The sequence below is a fragment of the Sorex araneus genome, chromosome 3 (assembly GCF_027595985.1).
Source record: "Sorex araneus isolate mSorAra2 chromosome 3, mSorAra2.pri, whole genome shotgun sequence".
Classification (NCBI taxonomy): Eukaryota; Metazoa; Chordata; class Mammalia; order Eulipotyphla; family Soricidae; genus Sorex; species Sorex araneus.
In genome coordinates, this window is record NC_073304.1 from 35668285 (window position 1) to 35694882 (window position 26598).

The 26598-nt window shown below is 39.2% G+C and overlaps 2 protein-coding genes and 1 non-coding gene across 4 annotated transcripts in view; 1 reads left to right on the forward strand and 2 right to left on the reverse strand.

Annotated features, from left to right (window-relative positions):
• HSPA2 (heat shock protein family A (Hsp70) member 2) lies at positions 1 to 3757 on the reverse strand. Its single transcript, XM_004612358.3, has one exon. It carries the CDS (start codon positions 2382 to 2384, stop codon positions 474 to 476), a length of 1911 nt encoding a protein of 636 aa, XP_004612415.1. The 5' UTR covers positions 2385 to 3757; the 3' UTR covers positions 1 to 473.
• Positions 3758 to 4882: 1125 nt separating this feature from the next.
• Positions 4883 to 26598, reverse strand: part of ZBTB1 (zinc finger and BTB domain containing 1) — a 36221-nt gene continuing 14505 nt past the window's right edge. Inside the window, exons 2-3 of one of the 2 annotated variants that reach the window (XM_004612360.2) lie at positions 18962 to 20867; positions 4883 to 11003 (exon numbers count right to left, since the gene is read on the reverse strand). In XM_004612360.2, the coding sequence (XP_004612417.2) occupies positions 10967 to 11003; positions 18962 to 20853 (1929 nt within the window). In that variant the 5' untranslated portion in view covers positions 20854 to 20867 and the 3' untranslated portion in view covers positions 4883 to 10966. Of the gene's footprint in view, positions 11004 to 17726; positions 20868 to 26598 lie in introns of those variants that run through there. The other variant, XM_004612359.2, reaches the window with a different exon arrangement.
• Positions 8511 to 8579, forward strand: LOC129404114 (small nucleolar RNA SNORD2). Its single transcript, XR_008629703.1, has one exon. It is a non-coding gene; the product is annotated as a small nucleolar RNA SNORD2 (small nucleolar RNA).

Here is a 26598-nt window from a genome sequence, read left to right on the forward strand (position 1 = left end):
TAATTTTGAAATTTCAGCTTTAATTTTGAATTTATGCATTTGTTTGCAAAAAATATACCTGCCCTTAACATTACTGCAGTGTTCACTTTAGCCTTATAGTAGTACATAAAATAAACCGTTTCTTTATATTCTATTGTCACCAAGCTTCCACAGAGCATGTGTACAAACTTCATGTTCCTCATCTCAAACAAATCTCCATGCACAAACTAGACTAAACAAAAAAGGCTCAAGTCATCAAACACACAAAATGCACTAAGAGAAACCTCAAATAATGTTTTTAAAAAATCAAACTTTGGAACTAACCTTTTATAATGAAACTAAATTGTTGCCCCTTTCCTTTCATATGCATATACCGGACTAATGACTGACTCCCCAACAACCGACCTCTGTACTTGGCACAGCACATTTCAAAGAAACAAGAAAAAAAGGTGGTGGGGGAAGGAAAGGAAAAGAGGTTTTACTCTCGTACAAACTTAGTCCACCTCCTCGATGGTCGGTCCCCCGGAGGCTCCAGAACCGCCGCCGCAGCCAGGGCCGCCTTGGTAAAGTTTGCTGATGATGGGGTTGCACACTCTTTCGAGCTCTTTCTGCTTGTGTTCATACTCATCTTTCTCTGCCATCTGGTTTCGGTCGAGCCAGTTGATCACCTCCTGACACTTGTCGAGGATCTTGTTTTTGTCCTGCTCGCCAATCTTGCCCCTCAGTTTCTCGTCTTCCACCGTCTGCTTGATGTTGTAGGTATAGGACTCCACGGCATTTTTGGCGGCGACCCGGTCACGGTTGGCCTCATCTTCCGACTTGTACCTCTCTGCTTCCTGCACCATCCGGTCAATGTCGTCCTTGCTCAGACGACCCTTGTCGTTGGTGATGGTGATTTTATTTTCCTTGCCAGTGCTCTTGTCGGCGGCGGTAACGTTAAGGATGCCGTTGGCGTCGATGTCAAAGGTGACCTCGATCTGGGGGACCCCGCGGGGGGCCGGCGGGATCCCGGTCAGATCGAACTTGCCCAGCAGGTTATTGTCCTTGGTCATGGCCCGTTCGCCTTCGTACACCTGAACCAGCACGCTGCTCTGGTTGTCGGAGTAGGTGGTGAAGGTCTGCGTCTGCTTGGTGGGGATCGTGGTGTTTCTCTTAATGAGTGGGGTCATGACACCGCCAGCCGTCTCGATGCCCAGTGACAACGGAGTCACGTCGAGGAGCAGCAGATCCTGCACGTTCTCGGACTTGTCCCCGATGAGGATGGCCGCCTGCACCGCAGCCCCGTAAGCCACCGCCTCATCGGGGTTGATGCTCTTGTTGAGCTCCTTGCCATTGAAGAAATCCTGCAGCAGCTTCTGGATCTTGGGGATGCGGGTGGAACCGCCCACCAGCACAATCTCCTGGATCTGGCCCTTGTCTAGCTTGGCGTCGCGCAGCGCCTTTTCCACCGGCTCCAGGGTCCCGCGGAACAGGTCGGCGTTGAGTTCCTCGAAGCGGGCGCGGGTGATGGACGTGTAGAAGTCCACGCCCTCGTAGAGCGAGTCGATCTCGATGCTCGCCTGCGTGGACGAGCTCAGGGTGCGCTTGGCGCGCTCGCAGGCCGTGCGCAGCCGCCGCACGGCGCGCTTGTTGGGCCCAATGTCCTTCTTGTGCTTGCGCTTGAACTCCTCGGCCAAGTGGCTCACCATGCGGTTGTCGAAGTCCTCGCCGCCCAGGTGGGTGTCGCCGGCCGTGGACTTCACTTCGAAGATGCCATCCTCGATGGTCAGGATGGACACGTCGAAGGTGCCGCCGCCCAGGTCGAAGATGAGCACGTTCTTCTCGCCGCCGGCGCAGCCCTTCTTGTCCAAGCCGTAGGCGATGGCCGCCGCTGTGGGCTCGTTGATGATGCGCAGCACGTTGAGGCCGGTGATGGTGCCCGCGTCCTTGGTGGCCTGGCGCTGCGAGTCGTTGAAGTAGGCGGGGACGGTGATGACCGCGCTCTGCACCTTGCCCCCCAGGTACGCTTCGGCGATCTCCTTCATCTTAGTGAGCACCATGGACGAGATCTCCTCCGGGAAGAAGGTCTTGATCTCGCCCTTGTACTCCACCTGCACCTTGGGCTTCCCGCCCTCGCTCACCACTCGGAACGGCCAGTGTTTCATGTCCGACTGCACCGTGGCGTCCTCGAACTTGCGCCCGATCAGCCGCTTGGCGTCGAAGATGGTGTTGGTGGGGTTCATGGCCACCTGGTTCTTGGCGGCGTCGCCGATGAGGCGCTCGGTGTCGGTGAACGCCACGTAGCTGGGGGTGGTGCGGTTGCCCTGGTCGTTGGCGATGATCTCCACCTTGCCATGTTGAAAGACCCCCACGCACGAGTAGGTAGTGCCCAGGTCGATGCCGATAGCCGGGCCGCGGGCAGACATCGTGACTGAAAGGCTGGCAGGCGACGTTAGACGAGAACGCCGGGCACAGGAGGACCAGGGGGGGGACAGAAAATCCGCGGTGTCAACTAACGGTCGCCTCGCACCACCCACCGCGAGCGCACTCAGTGGCGTCTCCCCGCTCGCCGGCTCGGTTCCCCGCTCTTATAGCCGCCTCCCGGCCTCCTCCAGCCACCTCCCGGAGCCAATCCGCTCCCGGCACCCGCCGCCACAGGTTTGCCTTGCTAGGAGTGACCCGCCCGTGGCCCAACAGATTTCCAGTCGGGTGAGAGGCGGGACTCCGGCCCACGCGAGGCGGCCAGGGGCGGCCGTTATGCAAATGAGGCGCCGCCTATGTCTCCCCCTGCCCCCCACAGCGGCCGAGAGTCGCGGCTCTCGAGCGCAGCCGGCTGCTAGAGGGGCGTTAGTCTCGAGCCGCGCGACCCGGGGGTCCGAACTTTTTCTCTGCTAGCACTTCACCTTTCGTAGGAAGGATTGGCTCCCGTCCTTCTGATTGGCAGGGCCAGAAGCCAATGAGCAGCGCGAATTTTCAAGTGGGGTGGGGAAAAAGGGGCTGGGGCGTGGCGCGGGAGGGGGAAACCCGAGCGTATTAACTCCAGCCTCCACACCTTGGATGCCTAGTCCAGACTCACTTAACACGCGCGGGGCATTTCATTCCCAATCGTTTGCACCTAGGAAATAAGACTTTCTTTCATTTTTTTAAATTCTTTTTTCTTCTCTTTTTTTCTTTCTTTCATTTTTTAAAAGAAGGATTTGTTGTTGTTGTTCTTCCTCCGGCCCCTTGCAAACTGAGGGAGCTCGGCACGGCGTGGCGTGGCCGCTGAGGCAGCGCGGCTCCCGGCCAGCGGAGGGTAGTGCTGTCCGGCATCAGGCGGTAGAAGGTGGGAGCTCCCTGCTGTAAAGGGGATCCTGCAGGAAGAACACCTGTAGCGATTAGAGCGAAAACGCTTCCCATTGTCGGGGCGGAGTTGGGGAGCCGGCAACGCTTACTCGGGGAGCTTCACAGGATTACTTACTGTGGGAGACTGAAATGATCAAGACGAGAACTAATCGCTCAGGAGAAGTGCCGAAAGAAGGCGCTATGGGAGCACAAGAGAGGTGCACATCGAAATTGAGCGGAAAGCGGAGACCCCTTCTAAGACAGGACGCGCCTGAGCCGGGCGCTGAGGTTTTTAAGCAGAGAGGGACGGGACGAAAAGCGGTTTATGCACAGGCTGCGGCTTGGGCGAGGAAGAGAGCAGCGTGCGCTCTGAGGCAACTGCAGGTTACACACAGAGCAGTAGGCGAGGGGCCTAAGCAGGAAATTGACTCTGCTGGTGGACAGAAGATAAATTTACAAGCCTGGGGAGACACTGATCTTTTCCCTGAAGCTAAGGGAAGGAACTTGCGTCGGTGGTGGTTGGGGGTGGGCGGGCAGGGGATTCAACCTTTGAAGTAGACTAATAGCAAAACCGCGAGACAGCCATGCTGGAACAGTTTTTGAGAAATACAAAAGTTATCTGTGACCAAGAAAGTTGACGCTGCCCTATAAAGTCGATCAATAAACACGTTTCTTTTTAAAAGTTGTGTATGTAATTTCCAATTTTAAAAACCTTATTTACTATTAATTTTATTGAGATAGTATCATTTTAAGCCACAGTTCTCCTCTCCTTTCTCGTGAGAGAAGTTAAAAGGGGGAAAAATTGTACCAGAAAACCTTGTAAAGAAATTTTAAGAAAACAGAATTCTTCTATTGAAGCTTTCTAAAATTGTAAGTACACATTTCTTTATTATTGGAAATTCCTGCCATGTATTTTGTTTTGGCTTTGGGGAGGGAATTTGTGGCCTGGAAAGCAATACATATTCTTAGAACTGATGATGTGATTTCGAGATGATGTTCCCGCTACAACTAATGCTTAAAAACCTTGAGAAAACTAAACTCATTAGATCTCTTGTTTCCAGACAATGGTCACCTCAAGCAAAGAAAGATGACAAAAATGACAAACAGGGCTTTTCTAGTATACAAATATTGAAATTAGAGTTCCAGGGGAGCAGTGAGAGTGCAGGTCGCCAGAGTTTATATTGCATGCAGCCAACTCTGATTTGATCCCCAACATCTCTTATGGTTCCCCAGTACCACCCAAACAGTCCCTGAGCACCATCCAGTGTAGCCCAGAAACAAACAAAAAACAAACAGAGCTTTGGAATTGAGGAGTTCTTTTGCATTAATATTGTACTATCTCTTGCACAGTTTGAAAACAAGTCTTTCTTTTAGAGTTCTCATTTTTTAATGTTAGGTACCATGATATACACTATTAATGGGATTTCATACATACAATATTCCAACATCACATCCTCCACCAGTGTCTCCCCCTTCTCAACATACCCCTCTCAAATCTTTCTATCAAATTACCACATCCCTCTTTGACACAGCTTTCTGGAACTGTAGTATTAATTTTATATATTTTTTTATTTAGTTGTATTTTTTCCTAGTAAAAACATAGTAAAACATCTAGTAAGTTTTTACTCCATATTTTAAAAGACATTCTGAATTTTCCTAAAAGATATAGTGTTTGCCTTTGATTTTATATGAAATTTATCTTTTACTGTTCTGGAATTTTATCAGATATTGACCTTTCTTGGAATTTTTACATCTTCCCTCATTGATTTTGGGGAAGCTGGGCATCCGACAGGCCACTCCTGGGATATTTAGGGTATTTGTCCCCAAGTTGCTAGGGCTACACTCGCAGGTAGGGTGAGGGGGACAGCTCTTTGAGATATCTCCTTCACCCTCCCCACTTACCAGGTTTTTTCGAGGGCCTACACCCAGCAGTGCTCAGGGTTATTTCATTCTGCACTCAGGAATTTTTCCTGGCAGTTCTCAGGGGATCATATGAGATGCAGAGGATTGAACCCAGGTTGGCCAAGTGCAAGGCAAGTATCCCACCTGTTCTCTCTTTCTCCAGCTCTCCCCCTTCCCAATTATTTTTTATTTTTTTAATTGTTTTGCTTCTTGGGTCACATCCAGCAATGCACAGGGGTTACTCCTGGTTTTGCACTCAGGAATTACTCCTGGCAGTGCTCAGGGGACCATATGGGATGCTGGGAATCGAACCCGGGTCGGCTGCAAACACCCTGCCCGCTGTGCTACCGCTCCAGCCCACCCCTTCCCAATTTTTAAAAGATCTTATTTTGTATTCTTCAATGAATGTGGTTTCAAATTCAATAAAATACATCCTGTTAAATAAAAATTAGCAATTTATGATGAAATAGTTACTTAGGGCCAGGAATGATGCAGCAAAACAGGCATATCCTATTGATGTGGATTCAAATTATTTCAACTATCTGGAGGACAATAATACAACAATAATATTTATTTATTTTGGTTTTGGAGTCACATCCTGTGCTCAGAGATCACTCCTTCAGTGCTTGGGGGAACCACATGGAGCACTAGGGATTGAACCCAGTTGGCACCTGCAAAGTAAGCACCCTATCCATTTTGTACTAATGAAAATATTGTTTATCTTAAATATAACCAGATCATTTACTAGGCATCTCTTTGTGGGATTCATCCTAAAGGGAAAATGTAACATATAGGCATTACTTTTTAAATAACAGTAGCACTGTTGTCCAGTTGTTCATTGATATGCTCGAGTGGCACCAGTAATGTCTCCATCATGATACTTGTTACTGTTTTTGGCATATCTTGAATATGCCACCGGTAGCTTGCCAGTTTGCCGGGCTCTCCAAGAGGGACAGAAGAATTGAACCTGGGTTGACCTCATGCAAGACAAATACCCTACCCGCTGTGCTATTTCTCCAGCCCTTTCATAACACTAAAAAAGGAAATTGTTTAAATAACAACAATAAGGAAAGTATGATAGTTACTATGATAGTTACTATGTAGCCATAAAAATTGCTTACAGATTTTTAATGACGCAAGAAAATGTTCTAAATGTATATAAGTAAAAAACTACAAGAGTTTTGCATCTTACTATTCTGTAAGTAAGATAGTGAAAAATATATCAGAATTGATTGTATTATAGAATTATTCATATAATCTATATTATAATTTTACAATTTATTTTAAAGTCATCACTATTAATAGTTAATTGAAGTTTGGTAATTAGATTTCCTACAAAGAGATTTTGCTGATTTTCACGAACTGAAATTTGGTAGCTTGTAAATATGACGGTGCTTTAAAACTATTTATTTATTGGACTGGAGTAATAGTATAGCAGGTAGGGGGCATTTGTGGCTGACCTGGGTTCTTTCCCTGGCATCCCCAAAACCCCTGGGCACTGCCAGGTGTGGCTCCCCCAAAACTATTTTGATTTGGGAGCCATACCCAGCAGAGTCAGGAGCTACTGGGTCTGTGCTCAATGACTCTTGTGGTCCTCAAAGGACTATAGGTGGTGCTGGGGATTCAAATGGGAGCTGCATGTAAGGGAAAAAAGCCTTACCTCCTGTACAGTATCTCCAACCCAAACATCTGCACAGTCTGGAAAACAAAAATCAAACTCTCTCTAATTAGAGGCTAGAGAGATAGTAGAGCAGGTAAGGGTCTTATTTCACACACAGAATTGGCAAGTATGGGTTCTCTATCTCAGTGTCCTACTAGCTAGCGTGGGCAGGGAGCAGCAGTGCTTTTATTGCAGCTGATTAAAAGGAGTGATTTAGGAGCTGAAGAAATAACAGAGGGTAGGGCATGAACCTTAAAAGCAGCCGACCTGGGTTCAGTCTTCAGCATCTGTATATTGTCCCCCTGAGCACAGTGCCAGGAGTAAGCCCTGATCATCTCAGGGTATGGACCAGAAACCAAACACAAATTCTATCTGATCTCTACTACTGGAAAAACACCTGGAATGTAGTCATGATTTGCTAAATTAAGCTTATTAAAAGCTTAATTTAAAATGACCTGACTGAGGAACATTATTTAACCAAGACTGGAAATAAGTATTTTTTATTTCTATATAAGAAGATTCTCACATGTCTCATATACTTCAGTATTAAAAAGCATTGCACCTACCAAAAATTGAAACTCATATCTGAAAATATTTGTATCAGAGATATAAAGAAAAGTGAGCTCAAAACCTATATGTACACCTGGGTAGTCAGGCTTACTCTAAGGAAACTCACTTAGCCAGAGTATGTCTTTCCAGAATTAGTAGAAAACAAAATTTATGAATTTTCTGGAATGCGCTTAGCCCCAATTAAGGCATAACCTTCATCAAGGACATAAATTATTTATAGGAGACATTGTTGATATGGTAAGAAGGTGGAGTAAGGGGCCAGAGAGATAGTACAATGGGTAAAATGTTTGCCTTGCATGTGGTCAACCTGGGTTTGGTCCCTGGCACCACTCATGGTACCCTGAGTACTGCAGGAATGATCCCTGAGCACAGAGCCAGGAGTAAATCATAGCTCAGTCAGGTGTGATCTTAGAACAACAAAACAAGACATAATTTTTTAAAAAAGGAAGTGGAAAAAGTAGCAGCCAATAGACTTGAGAATTTATGAGTGAATCACAAGCAAACCGTTGTTATATTTAAGATCTTTATAAATATTAAATAGCATTTTATAATGCTCTGGAAATAAGCTATTCCCCTCCCCGCCCCCCAATTCTCTAATCACAAATTTTTTAACTTGTTTCTTTGAGTCTTGAAAAACTAAGTTTTCTTTTTAATTTTTTTTCTGTCCCACCCGAAAAACTAAGTTTTTAAAGGATTAAATTATGAGATTAAACTATAACACTGAGACCTGAGAGATAGTAGAGCGGATAGATAAAGCAGCTGACCTGGGTTTGATCCCCAGCACTATGCGTGGTCCCGCAACTATAGCCAGGAGTGATCCCTGAATGCAGAAGCAGGAGTAAGCTCTGAGAATCCATGGTTTTGGCCCCAAAACCAAAATAAACAAACTATGGGACACCATGAGGCTAAGACAGAAACCTGGAACAGAGACTTCTCCAGGAGAGTACTGAATCTGTGATAAAAGTAGATATTGTTTTTACAGAAACACAAGCATACTGCATTTTATAGAGTGCTAACTTCAAGAAGACTCTGGAATAGTGTGAAATATCTAAAAGAAGGGAGGCTCTTAGCATGCCATTATTGCTAATACTAAATTATGTGAAATATGGGCTATCATCTTTCAATACTGACTTGAAATATAGAGAATACTCATTGCTAGTCATATGAAAAGAACATTAAATTCTTAACTAAAAATAAATGAATTATACCAGTAATAAAGTTGTTTCTGGGATTGAGGAGATAGCTATAAGGTCTGGAGTACATGCTATACATGCAGCAGCTCTGGGTTCGAACCTTGGTACTACATGGTTTTCTGAGCTCTTTATCAACAATGAGCACTGATCTAGGATAAAGCCCTGAGCATCTTTGGGTATGATTAAAAACAAAAACAAAAAAACATTATTTGTTTGAATTAATCATGCTTTTAGTTTTGAGGAAAAAATGACTCTTTGAAAGTGCTAAATACTATGTCAGTGGATTTTTAAATTATTTTTTCATATGAGGAAAATCTAATTTATTGTCATTTGCAATTACCATGAGACAGTACTTTTCCAAATGTTCTGTAGCAAAAGAAATCAGAATTTGGTGATAGGAATTTTAGTTTATGTTCTGTGTACTTCTTATATTTCTCAGGAAAGCCATAATTAGTTGTATTAGTAATGTACATTTTATTATTTTGGTAATAGAAAATGGAAGGAGTTTATAACTTTTCAGACAATTGTTTAAAGGAGCTGGGTTAAAAAAATTCTGTATAAATAAAAGTAATATACAGACAGTTTACTTCTGAACATAGAGGAGAAAATTTTATTACAGAAAAACAATGGATTAAAAAATGTAACAAAAATTTTCTGTGTGACCCAAAAACTAACTGCATCTTTTACTAATTTACAGAAAATAATCACATTATAGAATGCATTCATTCACTTGTAATTATTGTAGGTCATTACATTTGTCCTTTAGTACAATCAAAATGTAAGCGATAATTTCTTTTGTAAATCTAATTCCACCAATGAAAAATTGCTCATTGAGTTTCTACTATATTGTTCTAGCACCTTTGATTACTGATAATATTCTTTTATTTTTTTTTCTATTTGTTAAAATTCTAAGTTCAATATACTTCCTCTTGTTCCCAACAGAGATTACCTCTAGTTATTTTTTTAAAGGTAATATTTTCCTAAATTTGTTTTATTTATCTTAAACCAGTTCTATTCATATAAAGTCTTTAGTGGATGTCTCTTCTCCTTTCTCCACTCATCTACTCACTATCACATTGCAATTAAGTGTCTCTGATTTTTTCGTTAGTCTAGTTGTTAGAATGAATATTCAAGTTATCATCCTAATTTTTAATGAGATTATAAATGACTTCTTCCTAAACTATTATGTTTATTCTAGGTTAAATTTCTGTGCTACATCTTATTACAACATTTATGAAGAGGCATAAAAACAAAATAAGCATTTCTGAAGACATTTAACACCTAATATTACACAAACAATAATAAAGAATTGAGTACACAGTTAACGAAAAGTAAAACTACAAATATATTCACAGTCCTTTAAGGAGTCACATAGTAAGAAATGTGCATATATATAGTTATGTATGTGTGTACATATATCTCTCTGAAACAAAGTATTTGTAGCCAAGTTAAAAATTTCACCAAACATTTCTCCATTATTTTTTAAGACATGCTAACCATGTTAACCATTTTCCCAGTCAGTATTTGTTTTGTCTTGAAATTGAAAGCTAAGCAGCATGGTACTATAATATTTAATACCAACAATTAATTTTTAATAGAAACTAATTCTGCCTTAAGCTATAGTGCTAAGATCAGAATAAAATTGTATTTTATATACATTCTTTTTGGGTATCTGTGATTCATAAAAACTTTGCCACTATTGAAGTAAAGTCACTTTTGTTTTCCCTCCAAATTAATAGACTTAAAAGGGAGGTTCACTGATGCAAGTAAACTTGTGGTGTCACAATAAAATGAAAAATTAAGGACTAATGTTACATTTTAGTAATAACTACCCTTTGTTAAGATAGTGGCATTTTTTTTGTACACATCTTATATTCTAAACTACAGGTTTCTGGTATAATTGTCTTGCTACGTTTAATAATATGTAAACTAATTCAAATTATTTTAAAGTTAGAATTGTATATATGTATTTATACAGATAAGCTTATGTTTTTTCATATTTTAGTAGTCTAGCAAGTCCTTTTATTTTAGAAGGGACTCAAAAAGATAATTAGTATATAAAGTTTTACTTTAGTGTAGCTTAAATCACTGATGTTATATGAATATTTGAGTTTCTTTTCTGTAGCTGATTTTCCGTAAATATTAGGAGAGTCACCATAAATCAGTTTTGTCACACAAAGTGATTCCAAAATGATCATTACTGAGTTTTCTTGGATCCTTGTAACTGGAACTTTTGGGGTTGCTGAGGTTTGTCAGGAAGACAGAAAAGATGGTGCCACTTCAGATCTGATTTTTCTGCGTCTGGACTTAAAGATAATCTGTTGTTGATTCTTCCCTTTGTCCTCTCCAAATTCAGATCTCACTTCTTCAGAGGTTTAGAAGGCCCTATTTCACCACTGCCACACAGAAAAAAACAAAGCTCAAGAAAAATAGTATTACAAGATGACTGTTCTACAAGATAAAACATAAATCTTAGGTTAGAATTTCATGGCTTTTGGCACTTAGGCCTGTATAATTACAAGAACAAAGAATGGGAACAAAGGCATAGTTCCTAGAACTTAAATTCATCTAATTTCTTTCCCAATGAAACTTATTAAACTCTTCAAATATAAGGTACTTATTATTAATTTAATTATTCAGCTTTTGGGATACCTTTTCTTTTCCTTGAAGCTAGAATGGGTAGGCACATAAATATGTAACATAAATAATATAGGTCAGCTGGGTAGAGGAAAGAAGGGAGGAAGGAGGCAGTTAAATATTTTCCTTCAAATAAAACATTTTTACAGTATACTTCAACTTCTTAAAGTTAATGGCAAAAAGCTGAAATATCTAAAATTTTTTAAAACTTATGTTCTTGTATTGAGTGCCTTCTGCTATTAAGCTAACATTGTTTTCTTTAAGTATTAACTGTTGTATATTCTGTAAATGGAAATAAAGTACATATACAGGCAGAGGAAGAATTTCCCACTCATATTTTTAAGTTCATAATTCTCTAACTTGTCCCAGTGAATTTTAGTTTTTACAGCCAATCTTTGCCTTAGTAGTAATGCTTTAAAAAAAAAAGTCTTTTAAAATATTCCCCTTGTGGGAGAACACATAAGAACTTAAAAGATAAGTTTAATGATTTCAATGCTTAGTAACATATTTCTATCCTTTAAAAAATGAGCTCTGCTGATCCTGACTGGCATGAACAATTGGTTTAAGAGTAAAAACAACATAGAACTTAAATGCAGGCTGTCTACTGATTCTATAGTTTCTCAAATATGTTTTATAAGCTTTCTTTTAGTATTAATTTTGTGGCCAGGAAGATAGTACAGCAGATAGGGCACTTGCTGTGCATGTGGCCAAAATGGATTATATCCCTAGCAACCCATTATGATCCTCTGAACCTCACCATGAGTGATCCCTGAGCACCACTGGGTATGACCCCCCAAACAAAAACAAAAAACAAAACAAAAAAGAGAGTATGAATATTCCTGACTCTGAAATGCAACCAAATCTTTTACATTTTTCCTCCTCCTTTGGTACTGCACCCAGTGTCAGGAATGGCAGTGAGATACATTCCCAGATCTTATACATTTTGTGTCCCTTCACTAACTACAAGTCATAATTACGTGCATTGATACATTCAATTTAGGGCCAAATATTAAAATTTATTCTTCATGCCACTTTTGTCAGCAAAGATCAGAAATTATAATGGCTTCCTGCCCCCTAGTGATGTTAAGGATTCAAGTTTGATAGAAAAGATGAACAAATCTACTAATGGATGAATCTCGGTGACTTGATTTTTCTGAATGTGAGAGTACAATTCAGACAGGATTTAAACATTTTAATACTAAAGTCACTATTAAATTGGGTTCAGAATTCAAATACTTATATTTACCAATCACCATTTATACATTCTAAAAGCTTGCATTTTTTGGCCTCTTAGCAGCAAATAGATTTACAAATATGCTAAATTACATCTGACTTTAATGAGACTTAAGTTACCTTATGTTATTGTATACCACCCTTGAATTTTAGTAGAAGGCAATATAAGTGGATCACCTATTGACTACAGAGGACCATTATCCATCAAAACTTTACTATCCTTTTATTATTTTTTAAAAAATAAAAACAAACATTTGAGATGGTAGAGGGATCATTAAAGCAGCAAACTTAACTTTGCACATCTATTGTTCAATATGTAAAACCCTCTCAATAGATTTTAGAACTGTTAAAGTCAGATTCTATTGGGAAGCAAACCATTAAATCACTAGTTTGTTGCTATGGGGCCAGGGTAAATAGTTCAATATGTTGAGTGCACAGAAAGCATGCTTTGCATACAGGAACTGTAATTTAATTTCCAGCACATGGTTCCACAAGCACAGTGCCAGTGTAGTCCTGCACACCATTGAAAGTTTGTTGCTAGCTAAGTGTAGAAATACAGTTCTCCCCTAAAATTACCTTTCATTTTTTTTAAGTAAGACTCTCCTGTATTTCTCAATAGAAATATATGTTTATATAATTAAAGTATAAATGGTTAGAATAACCAACTAGGGATTTTGTTTTGATTTTTAGTCAAAGAAATGAAATTTTCGTTGTTTTTGGGCCATACCTCGCTATGCTCAGAGCTTATTCCTAGTTTTGCACTTAGGGATCACTCATGGAGGGGTTCAGGAGACCAAGTGTGGTGCTGGCGATCCTACCTGGGTCAGCTATGTGCTTGCCAAGGCAAACACCTTACCCGTAGTGCTATCTCTCTGGCCCAAAGAAATAATGTTTCTTATCCACAACATCTGTTAAAGCAAAAAGAAAACTTGGGGCCCAAGAAATAACTCAAGGATTTGATCCTCAGTACCACATCATCCCAGAGCATGGCAGGGAGTAATACTCAGCACTGACAGGTGTGGCCCCCAAAACAGCAACAACAAATAATTGAAGAAAACCCATTCTTCTGAGGTCCTCATTCTCATTGGGAATATTATCAGTTTCATAAGCAATAAAATTAAATGGTGATTGGTGGGAGATATTTAAACATAAAGGTCAGGAGAATGTAAAAGAAAGGGCAATAGAGTCAGATAGCTCCTTCAATGGGCTGGAGTGCATGTATTTCATGTAGAAGACCTCAATTTAATCCCTTGTACTGCATGGTCCTACGTGTTGAACCAGGAATGGTCCCTGAGCACCACCAGGTATCGTCAAAAATAAAACAAAAACAAATAAAAAAAAAAGGAAGAACCAAAAAATGTCACAGAGATGAAAATTTGAAATAAATTCAAATTAAGTTTTGGGGCAGGGTAGGGTACAAAGGTGACATGCTTTACATGCAAGAGGCTCAGGATCAATCCCCCATACCAGATGGTCCTGGAGCACTTCCAGGAGTAACCTCAAGTAGCCAAGGTTTTTTTCTGGGAGTAGCCCCCGAGCACCACCAGGTGTGACACCAAAACAATACCGGAAAAACCCACCCAAATTAATTTTTAATTGAGCATCTACTGTAGACTCCAAGTGGCTGACAAATACACTAAATGACAATACAAAAAACAGTAAAACATCAGTATTTAATCTTCATTTCTAAGACAATCTGAATGATAGATTTTAATGTTTTTTCCCAACACGTATAGTTTCACACTGTTTAAACCTGTTTGTTGTACCTATTATTACTAGCCACCTTACTAGGCACAATAAACTAGGCAGTCTCCAGGGAGCATTACTGCATATTTTCCTAGGTTGAAAAGGCCCTTCTTTGTACTTCTTGGTAGGTAGAATATTTAACTTTGTGGTCAAATTCACAAATATAGGAATCATATGTCCAGATTCAAATTCTAGGTCTATTATTTAACGATATGATCTTGGAAAAATAGTCTCTTTGAATGTCTGTCGGGGTACCTCATACAACTATGGAGATGTTAAAAAATTATTTGTGTGAAGCACATCAAGAATGTGAATGCCAACTAAATGATTGCTGAAATTACTGACAGCCCTAGGGTTACAAAACCAACTCAGGGGTTTTAAAATCTGAATTGCAGCTTCAAGTTCTTAACATCGAATGTGACTTTACCTACCTAGCATTTTTCCTATTTACCTCTGGCTTCTGGACCTCAGGTATCAAGTTACTATTCCACAGCTTATATTCTCACAGAACTCTTTTGGTACTCTGAAATCCTAGCAGCTGTTGAAGCAGGATGCCTATAGAACTGGCATTTACCACTGAGAAACATTTACTTAAAAAGGAGATGGAAGGAGAGTGGTGGGAGAAAAGGTGAGGAACTGATCTAAGTAGGTTACTTGCAAAAATAAGAACTTTTAATATTTTTTCTTTCACTTGGTGTCAGGGATTGGTTTTATGACAAAACCAAGTTAAAGTTAATAAATAGCTAGGACCAAAGAGATAGTATGGAGGTAAGCTTGCCTTGCATACAGCTGACCCAGGTTCAATCCTTGGAACTCCATATGGTCCCAAGTCCCACTAGGTGTGATCCCTGAGTTCAGAGCTAGGAGTAACCCTGAGCACAGCTAGGTGTGGGCCAAAAGGGAAAAAAAAGTGTGCACAAGTTAGTTTCTTTTTGTTATCAATTTAGCTTTTTAACAAGTTTTATATTTACTTCAAATAGTACAATTGCTTTTCCTGGTTATTGTTTGGGGCTACTCCCTCAAGTGCTCTTGGACCATGGAATACCAGAGATCTAACATGGTACTCCCATATGGACAAAGTATACACTTGAGTTCTTTGAGCTATCTCCCTATCCTAACTTCGTTATACTGGTTCTCTAGGGGACTTTTCTGAATTTACTTAATTAGTAATATAAAGCACCAGTTTTAAGAGAGAAACTTGCTACCAATTTTGTGGTGCCAGGATTGAACCCGGGGTCTCACACATGGAAGGCAAGAGCTCCACTGCTGAGTTATATCCTATGTCTTCTGTTTTAGGATATAAGGTTTGTAGAGCTAAGGATGTAGCTCACTGGTAGAGAACATACCTTGTACGTGTGACACTCTGGTTCTGATCTTTGGAGTTGTAAGTAAATAAAACTAGAATACAAAGGCTGGTGTTATTCTATGAAGTTATTTCAATATATTTTCTTGTCTAGACAATTTAGGCTTTTTTAAATTTTATAATTTTGTTCAACAATAGTGTATAACTCATGTCTACCATTCTATTTCTTTTTATTGGTATCCAATGCCCTAGCAAACTATATTTTTATACTACCCCTTCTGAAATGTATTTTTGTTCATTCTCAGAATATTACTTTACATACTAATCATTAGCCGCATGCCCTCTTAGTGTTAGTCATTTCTTTGAATATTTTTACCTTTAAAAATATGTAAGATTAAAAGGAATTCCTGAGTTCTTATCTACTGCCATCTTGGTTGTGCTTTATTAAACAGATTCTAGTTTTTTAATTTTTTTTTGCTTTTTGGGTCACACCCGGTGATGCACAGGGGTCACTCCTGGCTCTGCACTCAGGAATTATACCTGGCGGTGCTCAGGGGACCATATGGGATGCTGGGAATAGAACCCGGGTTGGCCGCATGCAAGGCAAACGCCCTACCCGCTGTGCTATCACTCCAGCCCCAAGATTCTAGTTTTCTTAACTAAATTAGAGTATAAGTAACTGAGTTGCACCGTAATTGGTAGCAAGCTTATTAGGTACTGAATCCATTCACCCAAGATTTCCTGCTGGAATGAAAGGTGGTCTTGTGAGACTGTGGAGGCGGAAGGAGGAGCAAGATTCCACATAGATTTAGGTTCTTCTGTAACTTTAGATTTGGATCCTAAACACAAATTCTAGCGGCAGGAGGAGCAGGCAGTTTCAATAATCTCGATTCATTGTCTTCACAACACTGGACAGGGCAAGGGAGTTACAGTTCCACCCCCAGAGAGGAAGAATGAGAGGAACTGGAATGGAGAAATATAGGATGTTTTTTAATTTCCCTTTTTTCTTTTTTAAAGGCAAGTAACTTTTAAGTTAATTAAGAAAAAATTTTATATCCTACTTAAAGAAGTCTGTGCTAGTTCCAAAAAAAAAAAAAGTGTATTCTATGTAACATGAAACTAAGAGAAAACATTGTGAGGTATAGCTTTGTGAATCTCTATACAACTCAATTATGCAAAACTGCTTACATATTTGCTGTTATTATGTGTCAAGACACTAAATAACCATTTCCTAATAGAACAAATCATCCTCTCTACACTGTGATAGTACTTTGAAAGGTTCCTGCTCCTTGGTGGTGGGAAGCAATTCAACAGATTCTGGTTAAGGGTCATAGGAAAAAAGTGATCTCAAAGAAAACTGCTCACTAAGACACCATATAGTTTGGTGACTTAGTCTGAGATTATCTTTCCTCTTGATACTACTCTCTTTTATCAGTTGTTACCATGTTCTTGATATGAACCACATTTCAAGACTAATTATTGTATAGTTACTTGATAAATCACTAAGACAATCTTTTTTCCTATGTGTCTTTAAAAAATTCAAATTTATCTTTTTGTGTATGTCCCCATCCCCATTATTTAGCTTTTGTACTATTCCAATTCTTATCTCAATGCAGTTCCCATGAATCTCAGAGCTCAAACTGTATTCTAATACTTTTTGTTCAACTAAATCTGTGCAAGTCAATATATCTCTCAATTCACTTGGCAATTTGTTAAAATGCAAATCATATACAAAAATATGACTGCATATTTTAAAAATCTGATTAAGAGAACTGTAGTGCAATTACTGTTCATAATCACAAAATTATACTTTAAAATATGGAGTAATTTAACATCCTTTTCCATTATAAGATAGGAATTACTTTGTCACTAATTCACATTAAGGCATTCTAGTCAATAGATGTTTACTGGTGGGTCAATTTGCCAGTGTTTTAAATTCACATGTAATTCATGTAGACCTAACTATAACTAACTATAACTAACTGGTAATACTACATTAACTAAAAATGATAAATTATTTCCATTTATATGCTGATTTTATAGTTCTCAAATTTCATAATCCTTTAGAGAAAAATAAAGGTTGATGAAAAACTGCAAATTGCCACAAACACATTTTCTCCAAGTCTTAGATAGTATAAAACACAAGACCATTTTTTTTGCACACTCCACTTTTATAGAACAACCAGATTTGTAATTGATTTCTTTATTTTATTAGATTTATCAATATACATGGCAGCTTTCTCAAATCTCAAAATAAGTTCCAAAAGTATGTAATTTTAAAGGTGAAAAATCATTTCTTTAGATACCATATTCCTAGGAAGCTATTAGTCTATTTATAAACAAAATAATTGATAAACTAACACACTTTAGAAATCAGAATATTTTAAATTATTTTAAATGAATACAAGATAGGTCTCTTTAATTAACTATCATAGTTAAATTTAACATCACAAAGCAAAATGACTTATCCCCACTAATACTTCAAGTGGGGTAAAGTCATTGGGTTTTACACTTAATATAAGTTTTAAATGTATTAAATGATAATATTTTATCAATGATAGGAAATATTCATTTATAGGAATTTCCTTAGGTCCATGAATACTTTTAGGCCAAGTTTGAGCCCGTGTCAATCTTCAGTGCACCTAACCTGCCTAATAAGCTTTTCAATTTAAGAATATGAATTTCACTGATAAGGGGGAAAAGTGAATAAATTACTGTCCAACTTATAAAAAATATATAAAAGCTAAAAATGAGGACAGTTTTAAGTATTTACTTAAGTGTTTAAAAAATTTAAACAGGAATAGCCAATAATACTGGGTTTAAAAATTTCACAGAAAAACCTTAAAAAAACATAGAAAAAGTGAAATCATCACCTTATTGATAAAAAAAACCTAAAGTTTAATAGTCATTGAAGAGGTAACAACCACTTGCAGTCTACATTTAAAAGTAACTTTATCATAGCTAAAACAAACTAAAACAAAGAATTCTATTAAGAAATAACAAAAATGATAAACACTTTGTAACACCTAAGATGTAGATACTTAAGATCCTAAACAAAAATATTAATGGTAAAAGGGCTTTGAAAAATTTTCCAACAATTCAACTTATAAAATCAATTTCTAAATAGCTCATATCCTTTGCTTTGGTGTTTTATCTGCTATCAACTAAACATTAGTACAGTAGAAAATCACTTAGGTTCTTTTCAAATGCTTGGCATTATAATGTGATCTCATATCTTTCCTCAAATTAAATTTTGCTCCACATATTCCACATGTATACAGATGAACATCCATGTGCTGTTCCAACTGTTCATTATTTGGGAATATCTGAAAGCAGACCTGGCATATTGTTTCACCAGCAGATAAATGAGAAATCATATGCCGTACATGGTCATGTTTTCTGAAGTTTCCTTGATCACAAATGGAACAGACATACCTGGCCATGCCTTTGTGCATATCATTGTGTAGTCGCAACTGGCGCTCTCTTAAAAACTGCTTTCCACATGTCTGACAAACAAACTGTTTCTCCTTAGTATGAACAGTATAATGTTCTCTTAAGTGACACCGCTGATAAAATCCTTTTCCACACAGATTACAAAAATGCTTTCGTCTGTGATCTCTCTCATTGTCTTCTATGATGGCACTTTTAAACATATCTTGTTCTAGGCAAGTAGACATATGTTCAACCACTAGATTTTCAGTTTCAAAACGCTGGCCACAATTGGGACATCGAAAAGGACAGGCAGAATGTTTAAACAACTGCTTCTTTTGCATACTGTTTATTTGGAAATGATTGTCCCGAAAATCATCCAACATTTCTACAAACATATCTCTTATTTCTGACTGTTCATCAGGATTCTCTTCCATATCCATTTTCTCCTCATTATTTCCTAGCCCATTCATTGTTAGGTCTTGGGGCTCTCCACATCTTTGAGCATGTTCCTGAAGCTGTCTCCCCTTAACAAGTATTTGTCCACATTTACCACATGCACAGATATTTTCAATGTGTTTTGCTAAATAATGAGAAGAGAGGTCCTCTTCAGTTATTGTGAGTCCACACAACTCACAAGATGCATTTTCTGTATCCTCTTGTACTGGACTGCTGGTAGGGGGCCTCAGATTGTCTAAACCACCTCTTTCATCAGCACTTATTGACATCCGAGGTTTTAGAGTTTTCCTACCACTTTTTTTAATACTGACGTCTTCTTCAACATAGTATCTATAAAATGGCTCTTCAGGTTCATCTTCTAATTCATCATTATCAGTGGATTCATTACAGTCTTTGTCAGCAACTTTAATAATGTTAAAGTCTTTCAGTTCATCTGTAGGAATATCTTCTGGCTCCATCTTGATAATGATTCTTTTTCTCTCAGCAGCTCTGCTTTTTTCTTCATTGGCTAGATCAGATTCCACTGTGCTTTTTCTGCTTCCAGTAGTGGAAGTCGAATCATCAGCAGCCTGGCTTAAGTCTCCTCTATATTTGTCTGTCTGTGCAGAAAATGTCTTAGAAGAATCTTTTTCACCAAATTCAGCTTTGATACTGCTTTCTTTTCCATCTCTAATATCGACTAGTCTGTGATAGGATCGTGCATTTTGGTATGAATGTCTATTAGTACATGTTAGAACATGCTCATCTAATAATTTTTCACAGCTAAAGCCAAAACCACAACTATCGCAGGTAAAACTCCGTCCAAAGCGTCGCGATACACGTTCTTTTGGAGTAGATAATTTGGACACAGAACTTTTTTTACATACATCAAAGAGTGGCTCAGGAAAATTACTTAATTGTAAAGATTCTTCATCAGGCTCTCTATTGTGTGGTGTATTTACTGTTGAACTTGGCTCTGCACTCCACCTGTTGGCTTCACTGCCGTTTTTAGCTCCAGTATCTTCATACATTCTTACTCCAAATATCATTTTGCTGTTCTGTTTGCTAGAAGCAGAAGATGAACACTTTGAACTAGAACAATCTGCATCCTGGATATCTTCTAAGCAGTCAGGAACATTGTACAGCTGCAGATAGTTCATTGCCACTTTAAACTGCTCAAAACTGGATGGAGCTGTCATAATTTTCCCCAAATACATAAATTGCAAAATGAGATCAAAACACTCAGCACTAATTTTCATGTTGCTGAGATTCAGTTGTGCAGTACTTTGTTGGTGGTTCATGAAAAACATTCTAAAATAGGAGCTACAAGCAGCTAGAACTGCTTTGTGTGCTTGGAAGTAAATGTCATCAATTGCAATGCAACAGTCACAGAGAAAGCCCCACTCCCGTTGGTTGTTTAGCTGCTGCAGGACGTAGCTGCTGTGGCTGGGCTTTGCCATCTTCTATTAGACACCTGTATAAAATAGAAAAATTAATGTCAGATATCAGAAAAGCATTTGAAAAATATTAATTTTTTTGAAAAATATTAATTTTAATCATGATTTGACACATGTGACTTTGCTACTACAATCAAGGTATAAATACCTTTCCATTCTAATCCAGCAAATGTCAATAATATATACCTTAATCATTTTTAACTTTTTTTTTTTTTGGGTCACACCCGGCGATGCTCAGGTATTACTCCTGGCTTTGCACTCAGGAATCACTCCTGGCGGTGCTCAGGTGACCGTGTGGAATGCTAGGAATTGAACCTGGGTCAGTCACGTGCAAGACAAAGCCCTACCCGCTGTGCTATCACTCCAGCCCCGATCATTTTTAACTTTAAGATAAACAAGTCATTTATTAAAGCTTCTTTCTCATATGTTCTTTAAAAATATAAGCAGAGGTGACAAAAAACAAACATTTTGGTTTCATTACAACTCTGGGGGAAGGACAGAGTATGCACTAAATGTGAAAGAAAAAAAATACTATTACTTTATAAAAACAATCTGAGGGGGGAGCTGGAGTGATAGCACAGCGGGTAGGGCGTTTGCCTTGCATGCGGCCAACCCGGGTTCGATTCCCAGCATCCCATATGGTCCCCTGAGCACTGCCAGGTATAATTCCTGAGTGCAGAGCCAGGAGTGACCCCTGTGCAATGCCGGGTGTGACCCAAAAAGAAAAAACCCAAAAACCTGAGGGATAGCTCAAAGTGTTAAGTGCACACTTTTTTTTTTTTTTGCTTTTTGGGTCACACCTGGCAATGCACATGGGTTACTCCTGGCTCTGCACTCAGGAATCACTCCTGGTGGTGCTCAGGGGACCATATGGGATGCTGGGATCGAACCCAGGTCGACTGTGTGCAAGGCAAATGCCCTACCCGCTATGCTATCTCCAGCCCCCTAGACTATAATTTTTCTTTTCTTTTTTTTTTTTTCCCCTTTCGGTTTCTAGGCCACACCTGGCTGTGCTCAGGGGTTACTCCTGGTTCTGCACTCATGAATCACTCCTGGTGGGCTTGGGGAACCATATGGGATGCTGAAGATTGTATGTGGGTGGCCGCATGTGAGGCAAGTGCCTTACCCACTGTATTACCACTCGGGCCCCCTTTTTCTTCCATTTTTTAGTTGCTAAAGAATTACAAAAAGGGTAACATTTATGACCAAAACCTCAAATACACAAGTATATAATACGAAAATACACTTCAGATTGCACATCTTTACTTACATAATCTCGCCAAACACAGTTTTATATTTTCAGGTTTGTTTATCAACATCCAGTCAACAGTATTGAGTATTTACTATGTGTTAGGCATACAGTTTTGCCTGTTTCTTTTGTTTAAACCCCCAAAAGCTTCTCTCTACCAATATTCCCTCCCATCCCTCCTACAGCTACCCCTGCAAACTTATATACCTTTCAGAAACAAGTTTTTATTATTTAACAACACATGGTAGATAGGGGTGTGGAATGGACAACACTGGGAAGTAACACTCTGGGGGAGGGTTTGGTGCTGGAATTTTTGTGTATGAAACCACAGCAATAACAGTACTGTAAAACACATTGCTTAGAATAGAATTTAAAAAGACAGAGGAAAAAAAAAGTACTAAAAAATGACTCAGCAACATATGGTAGAATGCTGTATTGTTTTAATTTTTAGACACTTTTTTAAATGTAGGGAGTTTAATGTAGGAATTTTGAGTAAAGAAAGGTAAATATTAAAATACTAGAAGTCCTAAGCATTTCATTACAAACCTAAACAAGCTGTTCTCTTTAAAAATTTTGTATACAGGGGCTGGAGTGATAGCACAGCGGGTAGGGCGTTTGCCTTGCACGCGCTGACCCGGGTTCAAATCCCAGCATCCCATATGGTCCCCTGAGCACCGCCAGGGGTGATTCCTGAGTGCATGAGCCAGGAATGACCCTGGTGCAATGCTGGGTGTGACCCAAAAAGAGAAAAAAAAAAAGAAAAAAAATTTTTTGTATACATTCAATTTCAGAATCTTTGTTTGTTTTGGGCCACATTGGGCTCTATGCTCAACAGTCATTCATGGAGGTACTTGGGATCAAATCTGGGCTTCCTGCATGCAAAGCAGGTGCTGAGCCTGTTGAGCGATCTTGCTCGCCCACAGAATCATTTTAAAAAATATATTTATCATTTTAAAAAATATTAAGGTACACACTATGGTTTACAAAGTAATTCATGGTCGAGTTCAGGTATACCATGCTTCAACACCAATCAGTGTTGAAGACATCAGTGTCAACTTCTCTCCACCAATGTTCCCTCCAATCCCTCATACCTATCCCTGCAAAATCATTTTTTAGAGACAAGTTTCTATACCATTTGAGTATTTTTTAAAGAACTAAATTTTCACTCTTCAGTTTCCAACTCTTTAATCCCTGCAGTTATAATTAAGGTAAATATACTAACTTTCACTTTTTATGTTACTGATCATATGTGACTCACATAGTCCCTCACTCTTAAAGACCTATTCTAACCTCCTTCTTTCTGTTCTTCCCGTCTTTCCCATCTAAAGACAAGAGTTGCACAGCCAGGGATGTAGATCCAGTGAAATGAAGGAGACTCTTAATAAGACCTCCTGCCCTTTTTTGTTTGTTTTTTGGACATACCTGGCTGTGTTCAGGGCTTACACATGGTTCTGCATCCAGAGATCACTCCTGGTTGGGCTCAGGCAGCCATATCTGGTCCCGGAATCGAATCTGGGTAGGCTGTGTGCCAAGACCATGCATATTACCCAATACTCTCTGGCCCACATTCTTGAAATTATAATCGCTTAGCCTTTTCTGTAAAACATATCTAGTATTTCAAATAGATATGATATTTTTAACCTGTTACTCAGATTATCTATCAGAACTATAAGGAATTATGTTCAGCATATACCTGAATATAAAAAGTAATGTCTGTACCAGTATATTCATCAAGGTATTGTTTATAATTTGAAATGCCTAGCAATAAGGGAGTGTAATAAGTTTATCTAATTCCTAAAATTCATTGTCGTATGACCTAAAAATTATACTATGGGGCCAGGAAAAGAGGTAAAGTTCATGCCTTGTCCGAGACCATGGGTTCAATTCCCCTTGGAAAAGGGGAGGCCAATGACTGCCTTGTGTGGAAGCAGGGATGAGGGGTTGTTAAGGACACTGTAGCAGTGATAAAAGCACAGGATCAGGCTGGAGCAATAGCACAGCAGGTAGGGCGTCTGCTTTGCACGCGGCTGACCCGGGTTCGATTCCCAGCATCCCATATGGTCCCCTGAGCACTGCAAGGAGTAACTCCTGAGCACAGAGCCAGGAGCAACCCCTGTACATCACTGGGTGTGACCCAAAAAGAAAAAAAAAAGCCCAGGATCACAGACCAATTTAACTTTGCCACCACTAGCAACTTATTTATCCTCTTTATTGACCCCATTTCCTGAACTATCAGAGTGGGAATAATAATACCCCAGAAAATCTAACAAAAATGAGTATTCCTAGAAGCAACGTGTAAAACGTAGTGTTTGGCATGTGATAATTAAGTAACAATAGCACTTGTGGTTGTGACGCTTATTTAAGCATCAAGGGCTCTGGGCTATGAGGTTCATGCTTTGCATGTGCAAGGATCTGAGTACAATCCTTGGCACTGCATAATCCTCCCGCTTCTCTTCGGCACAGCATCGCCAGGCTCTATCTCTAATCCTCTGGACTCTGAGCATTGCTTGAGAAGCTGCCCCCTAACAAAAGCACTGAGTTCTGTTTGACTAGAAAACCTAAAGTTTCCTTCCATCTAGAAGTCCAGTAGTAAATCCACGAAAACTTACTGGCTTTAAGTATTCCTTACTTATATAATGACACAAAAAATTTTAAAGTTCTAAGAACTTCTAATCTAAATGAAAAACAATTTTATGGTCAGCAACCAAAATCAGTGCAACTACAAAGAAGCCCAAATGATAGGTACACCTATGGCTTGGTCACAATTCAATTGAACAGGTAAAAATACATATATTCTGTGTTAACATAAAACACCATAAATGAAAAGGATAACTATAGTATTTTAACATATATGTATAAATTGAGCAGATAACGGGTGCTTTATACTAGATAATAAATAAGTACTGAGAATAATCTGCTCAGATAATCTGTTGGGAATGACGACTTTTCCTAAATTAGTGACTTTAGTTTACATATACTAAGTACTGACTCTGGAAAAAGGCATCATGCTGTAATGAATCGAACAAGGGCTCAGAGTCAGACTGGCTATGGATTCCACTGCCTCCATTATTTCTTCTTCTCTTCTCCCTCTCAGGGCTGGAAGTTGAACAAGCACTATGTCTAAAAAAATAAAAGTACAAGCTTCTAGGTGGACCTAGAATTATAATTTCATCAGTGTCACTATATAAATGTCCATGTTTTGAGTAAAACTTATTTTACAGTAACCTTTTTGTTTTGTTTTGTTTTTGACCATACCTGAACCAGGGCCCTGCACTCAGGAATCAGCCTGGTGAGCTCCCTACCTGCTGTACTTTCTCATTCCTATGTCTCCGATCTACACAGTAACTTTTTTTTTTTTTCTGATTTTTGGGTCACACCTGGCGATGCACAGGGGTTACTCCTGGCTCTGCACTCAGGAATTACTCCTGGCGGTGCTCAGGGGACCATATGGGATGCTGGGAATTGAACCCGGGTCGGCTGCGTGCAAGGCAAACGCCTTACCCGCTGTGTTATCGCTCTAGCCCCTCTACACAGTAACTTTTAACAGTTATTGGCACACTGACACCAGCTACTTTATTTCATATTTAAATTCCAAAGTCTGTTCTCTGCAAATTTTTGTTACCAAAAAACTTCAGAACTGTTGTTATACCAGTTTGGTTTTAAAAAAAATTTAAAAAACATGCTTCTATGTAAGCTTGTGCACTTCTATATATGAGCTCTATGACTGTGTTACTAGTTGTATCAATGGCAGAACAAGTTTATTACGACTAGATAAGCTGGTGCTAAGACCTGAAACTTTAATTATAATCTAAAGCCACATATTCCTAGAGAGATACTGTGAATGTAGTTTTCTAGAAGAAATAGAAACCATTAGGTAATGCCAAAAAATTTATTTGAAATGTTTACCAGCTTAGTTCAAATTTTAAAATAGCCATCAAGAACATTATGTATATTAAGTAACTTATTTGAGAACTTAGAAATTTTCATCTATCCCAGCATTCTTATCTCATAAAAGGGCAAAGATCTAAGAAAAGAGGTAGAGTTAACTGTGCTAAAGTAGGTATTAGAGCCACACAGTAAGAACTCCTGACTTGCCAGTTGGGCATTAACAATTTGATAGTACTAACCACTGGGCACTGCACCCTTGTGCAAAGGATACTACACAAGACACCAGAGATATGGCTGAAGTGTTAGAGCACATTACTTGCACATGTAAGGCTATGGGTTCCATCCCTTGGCACTGCATGGCCCTCTGAGTACCACCAGATATGATACACTCAGTAAAAATAAATCATTTTTTTTTCTTTTTGTGTCACACCCGGCGATGCACAGGGGTTACTCCTGGCTCATGTACTCAGGAATCACTCCTGGCGGTGCTCAGGGGACCATATGGGATGCTGGGAATAGAATCCAGGTGGGCTTCGTGCAAGGCAAACACCCTATCCGCTGTGCTATCACTCCAACCCCAATAATAAAAATTTTAAAAAGCATTCAACACA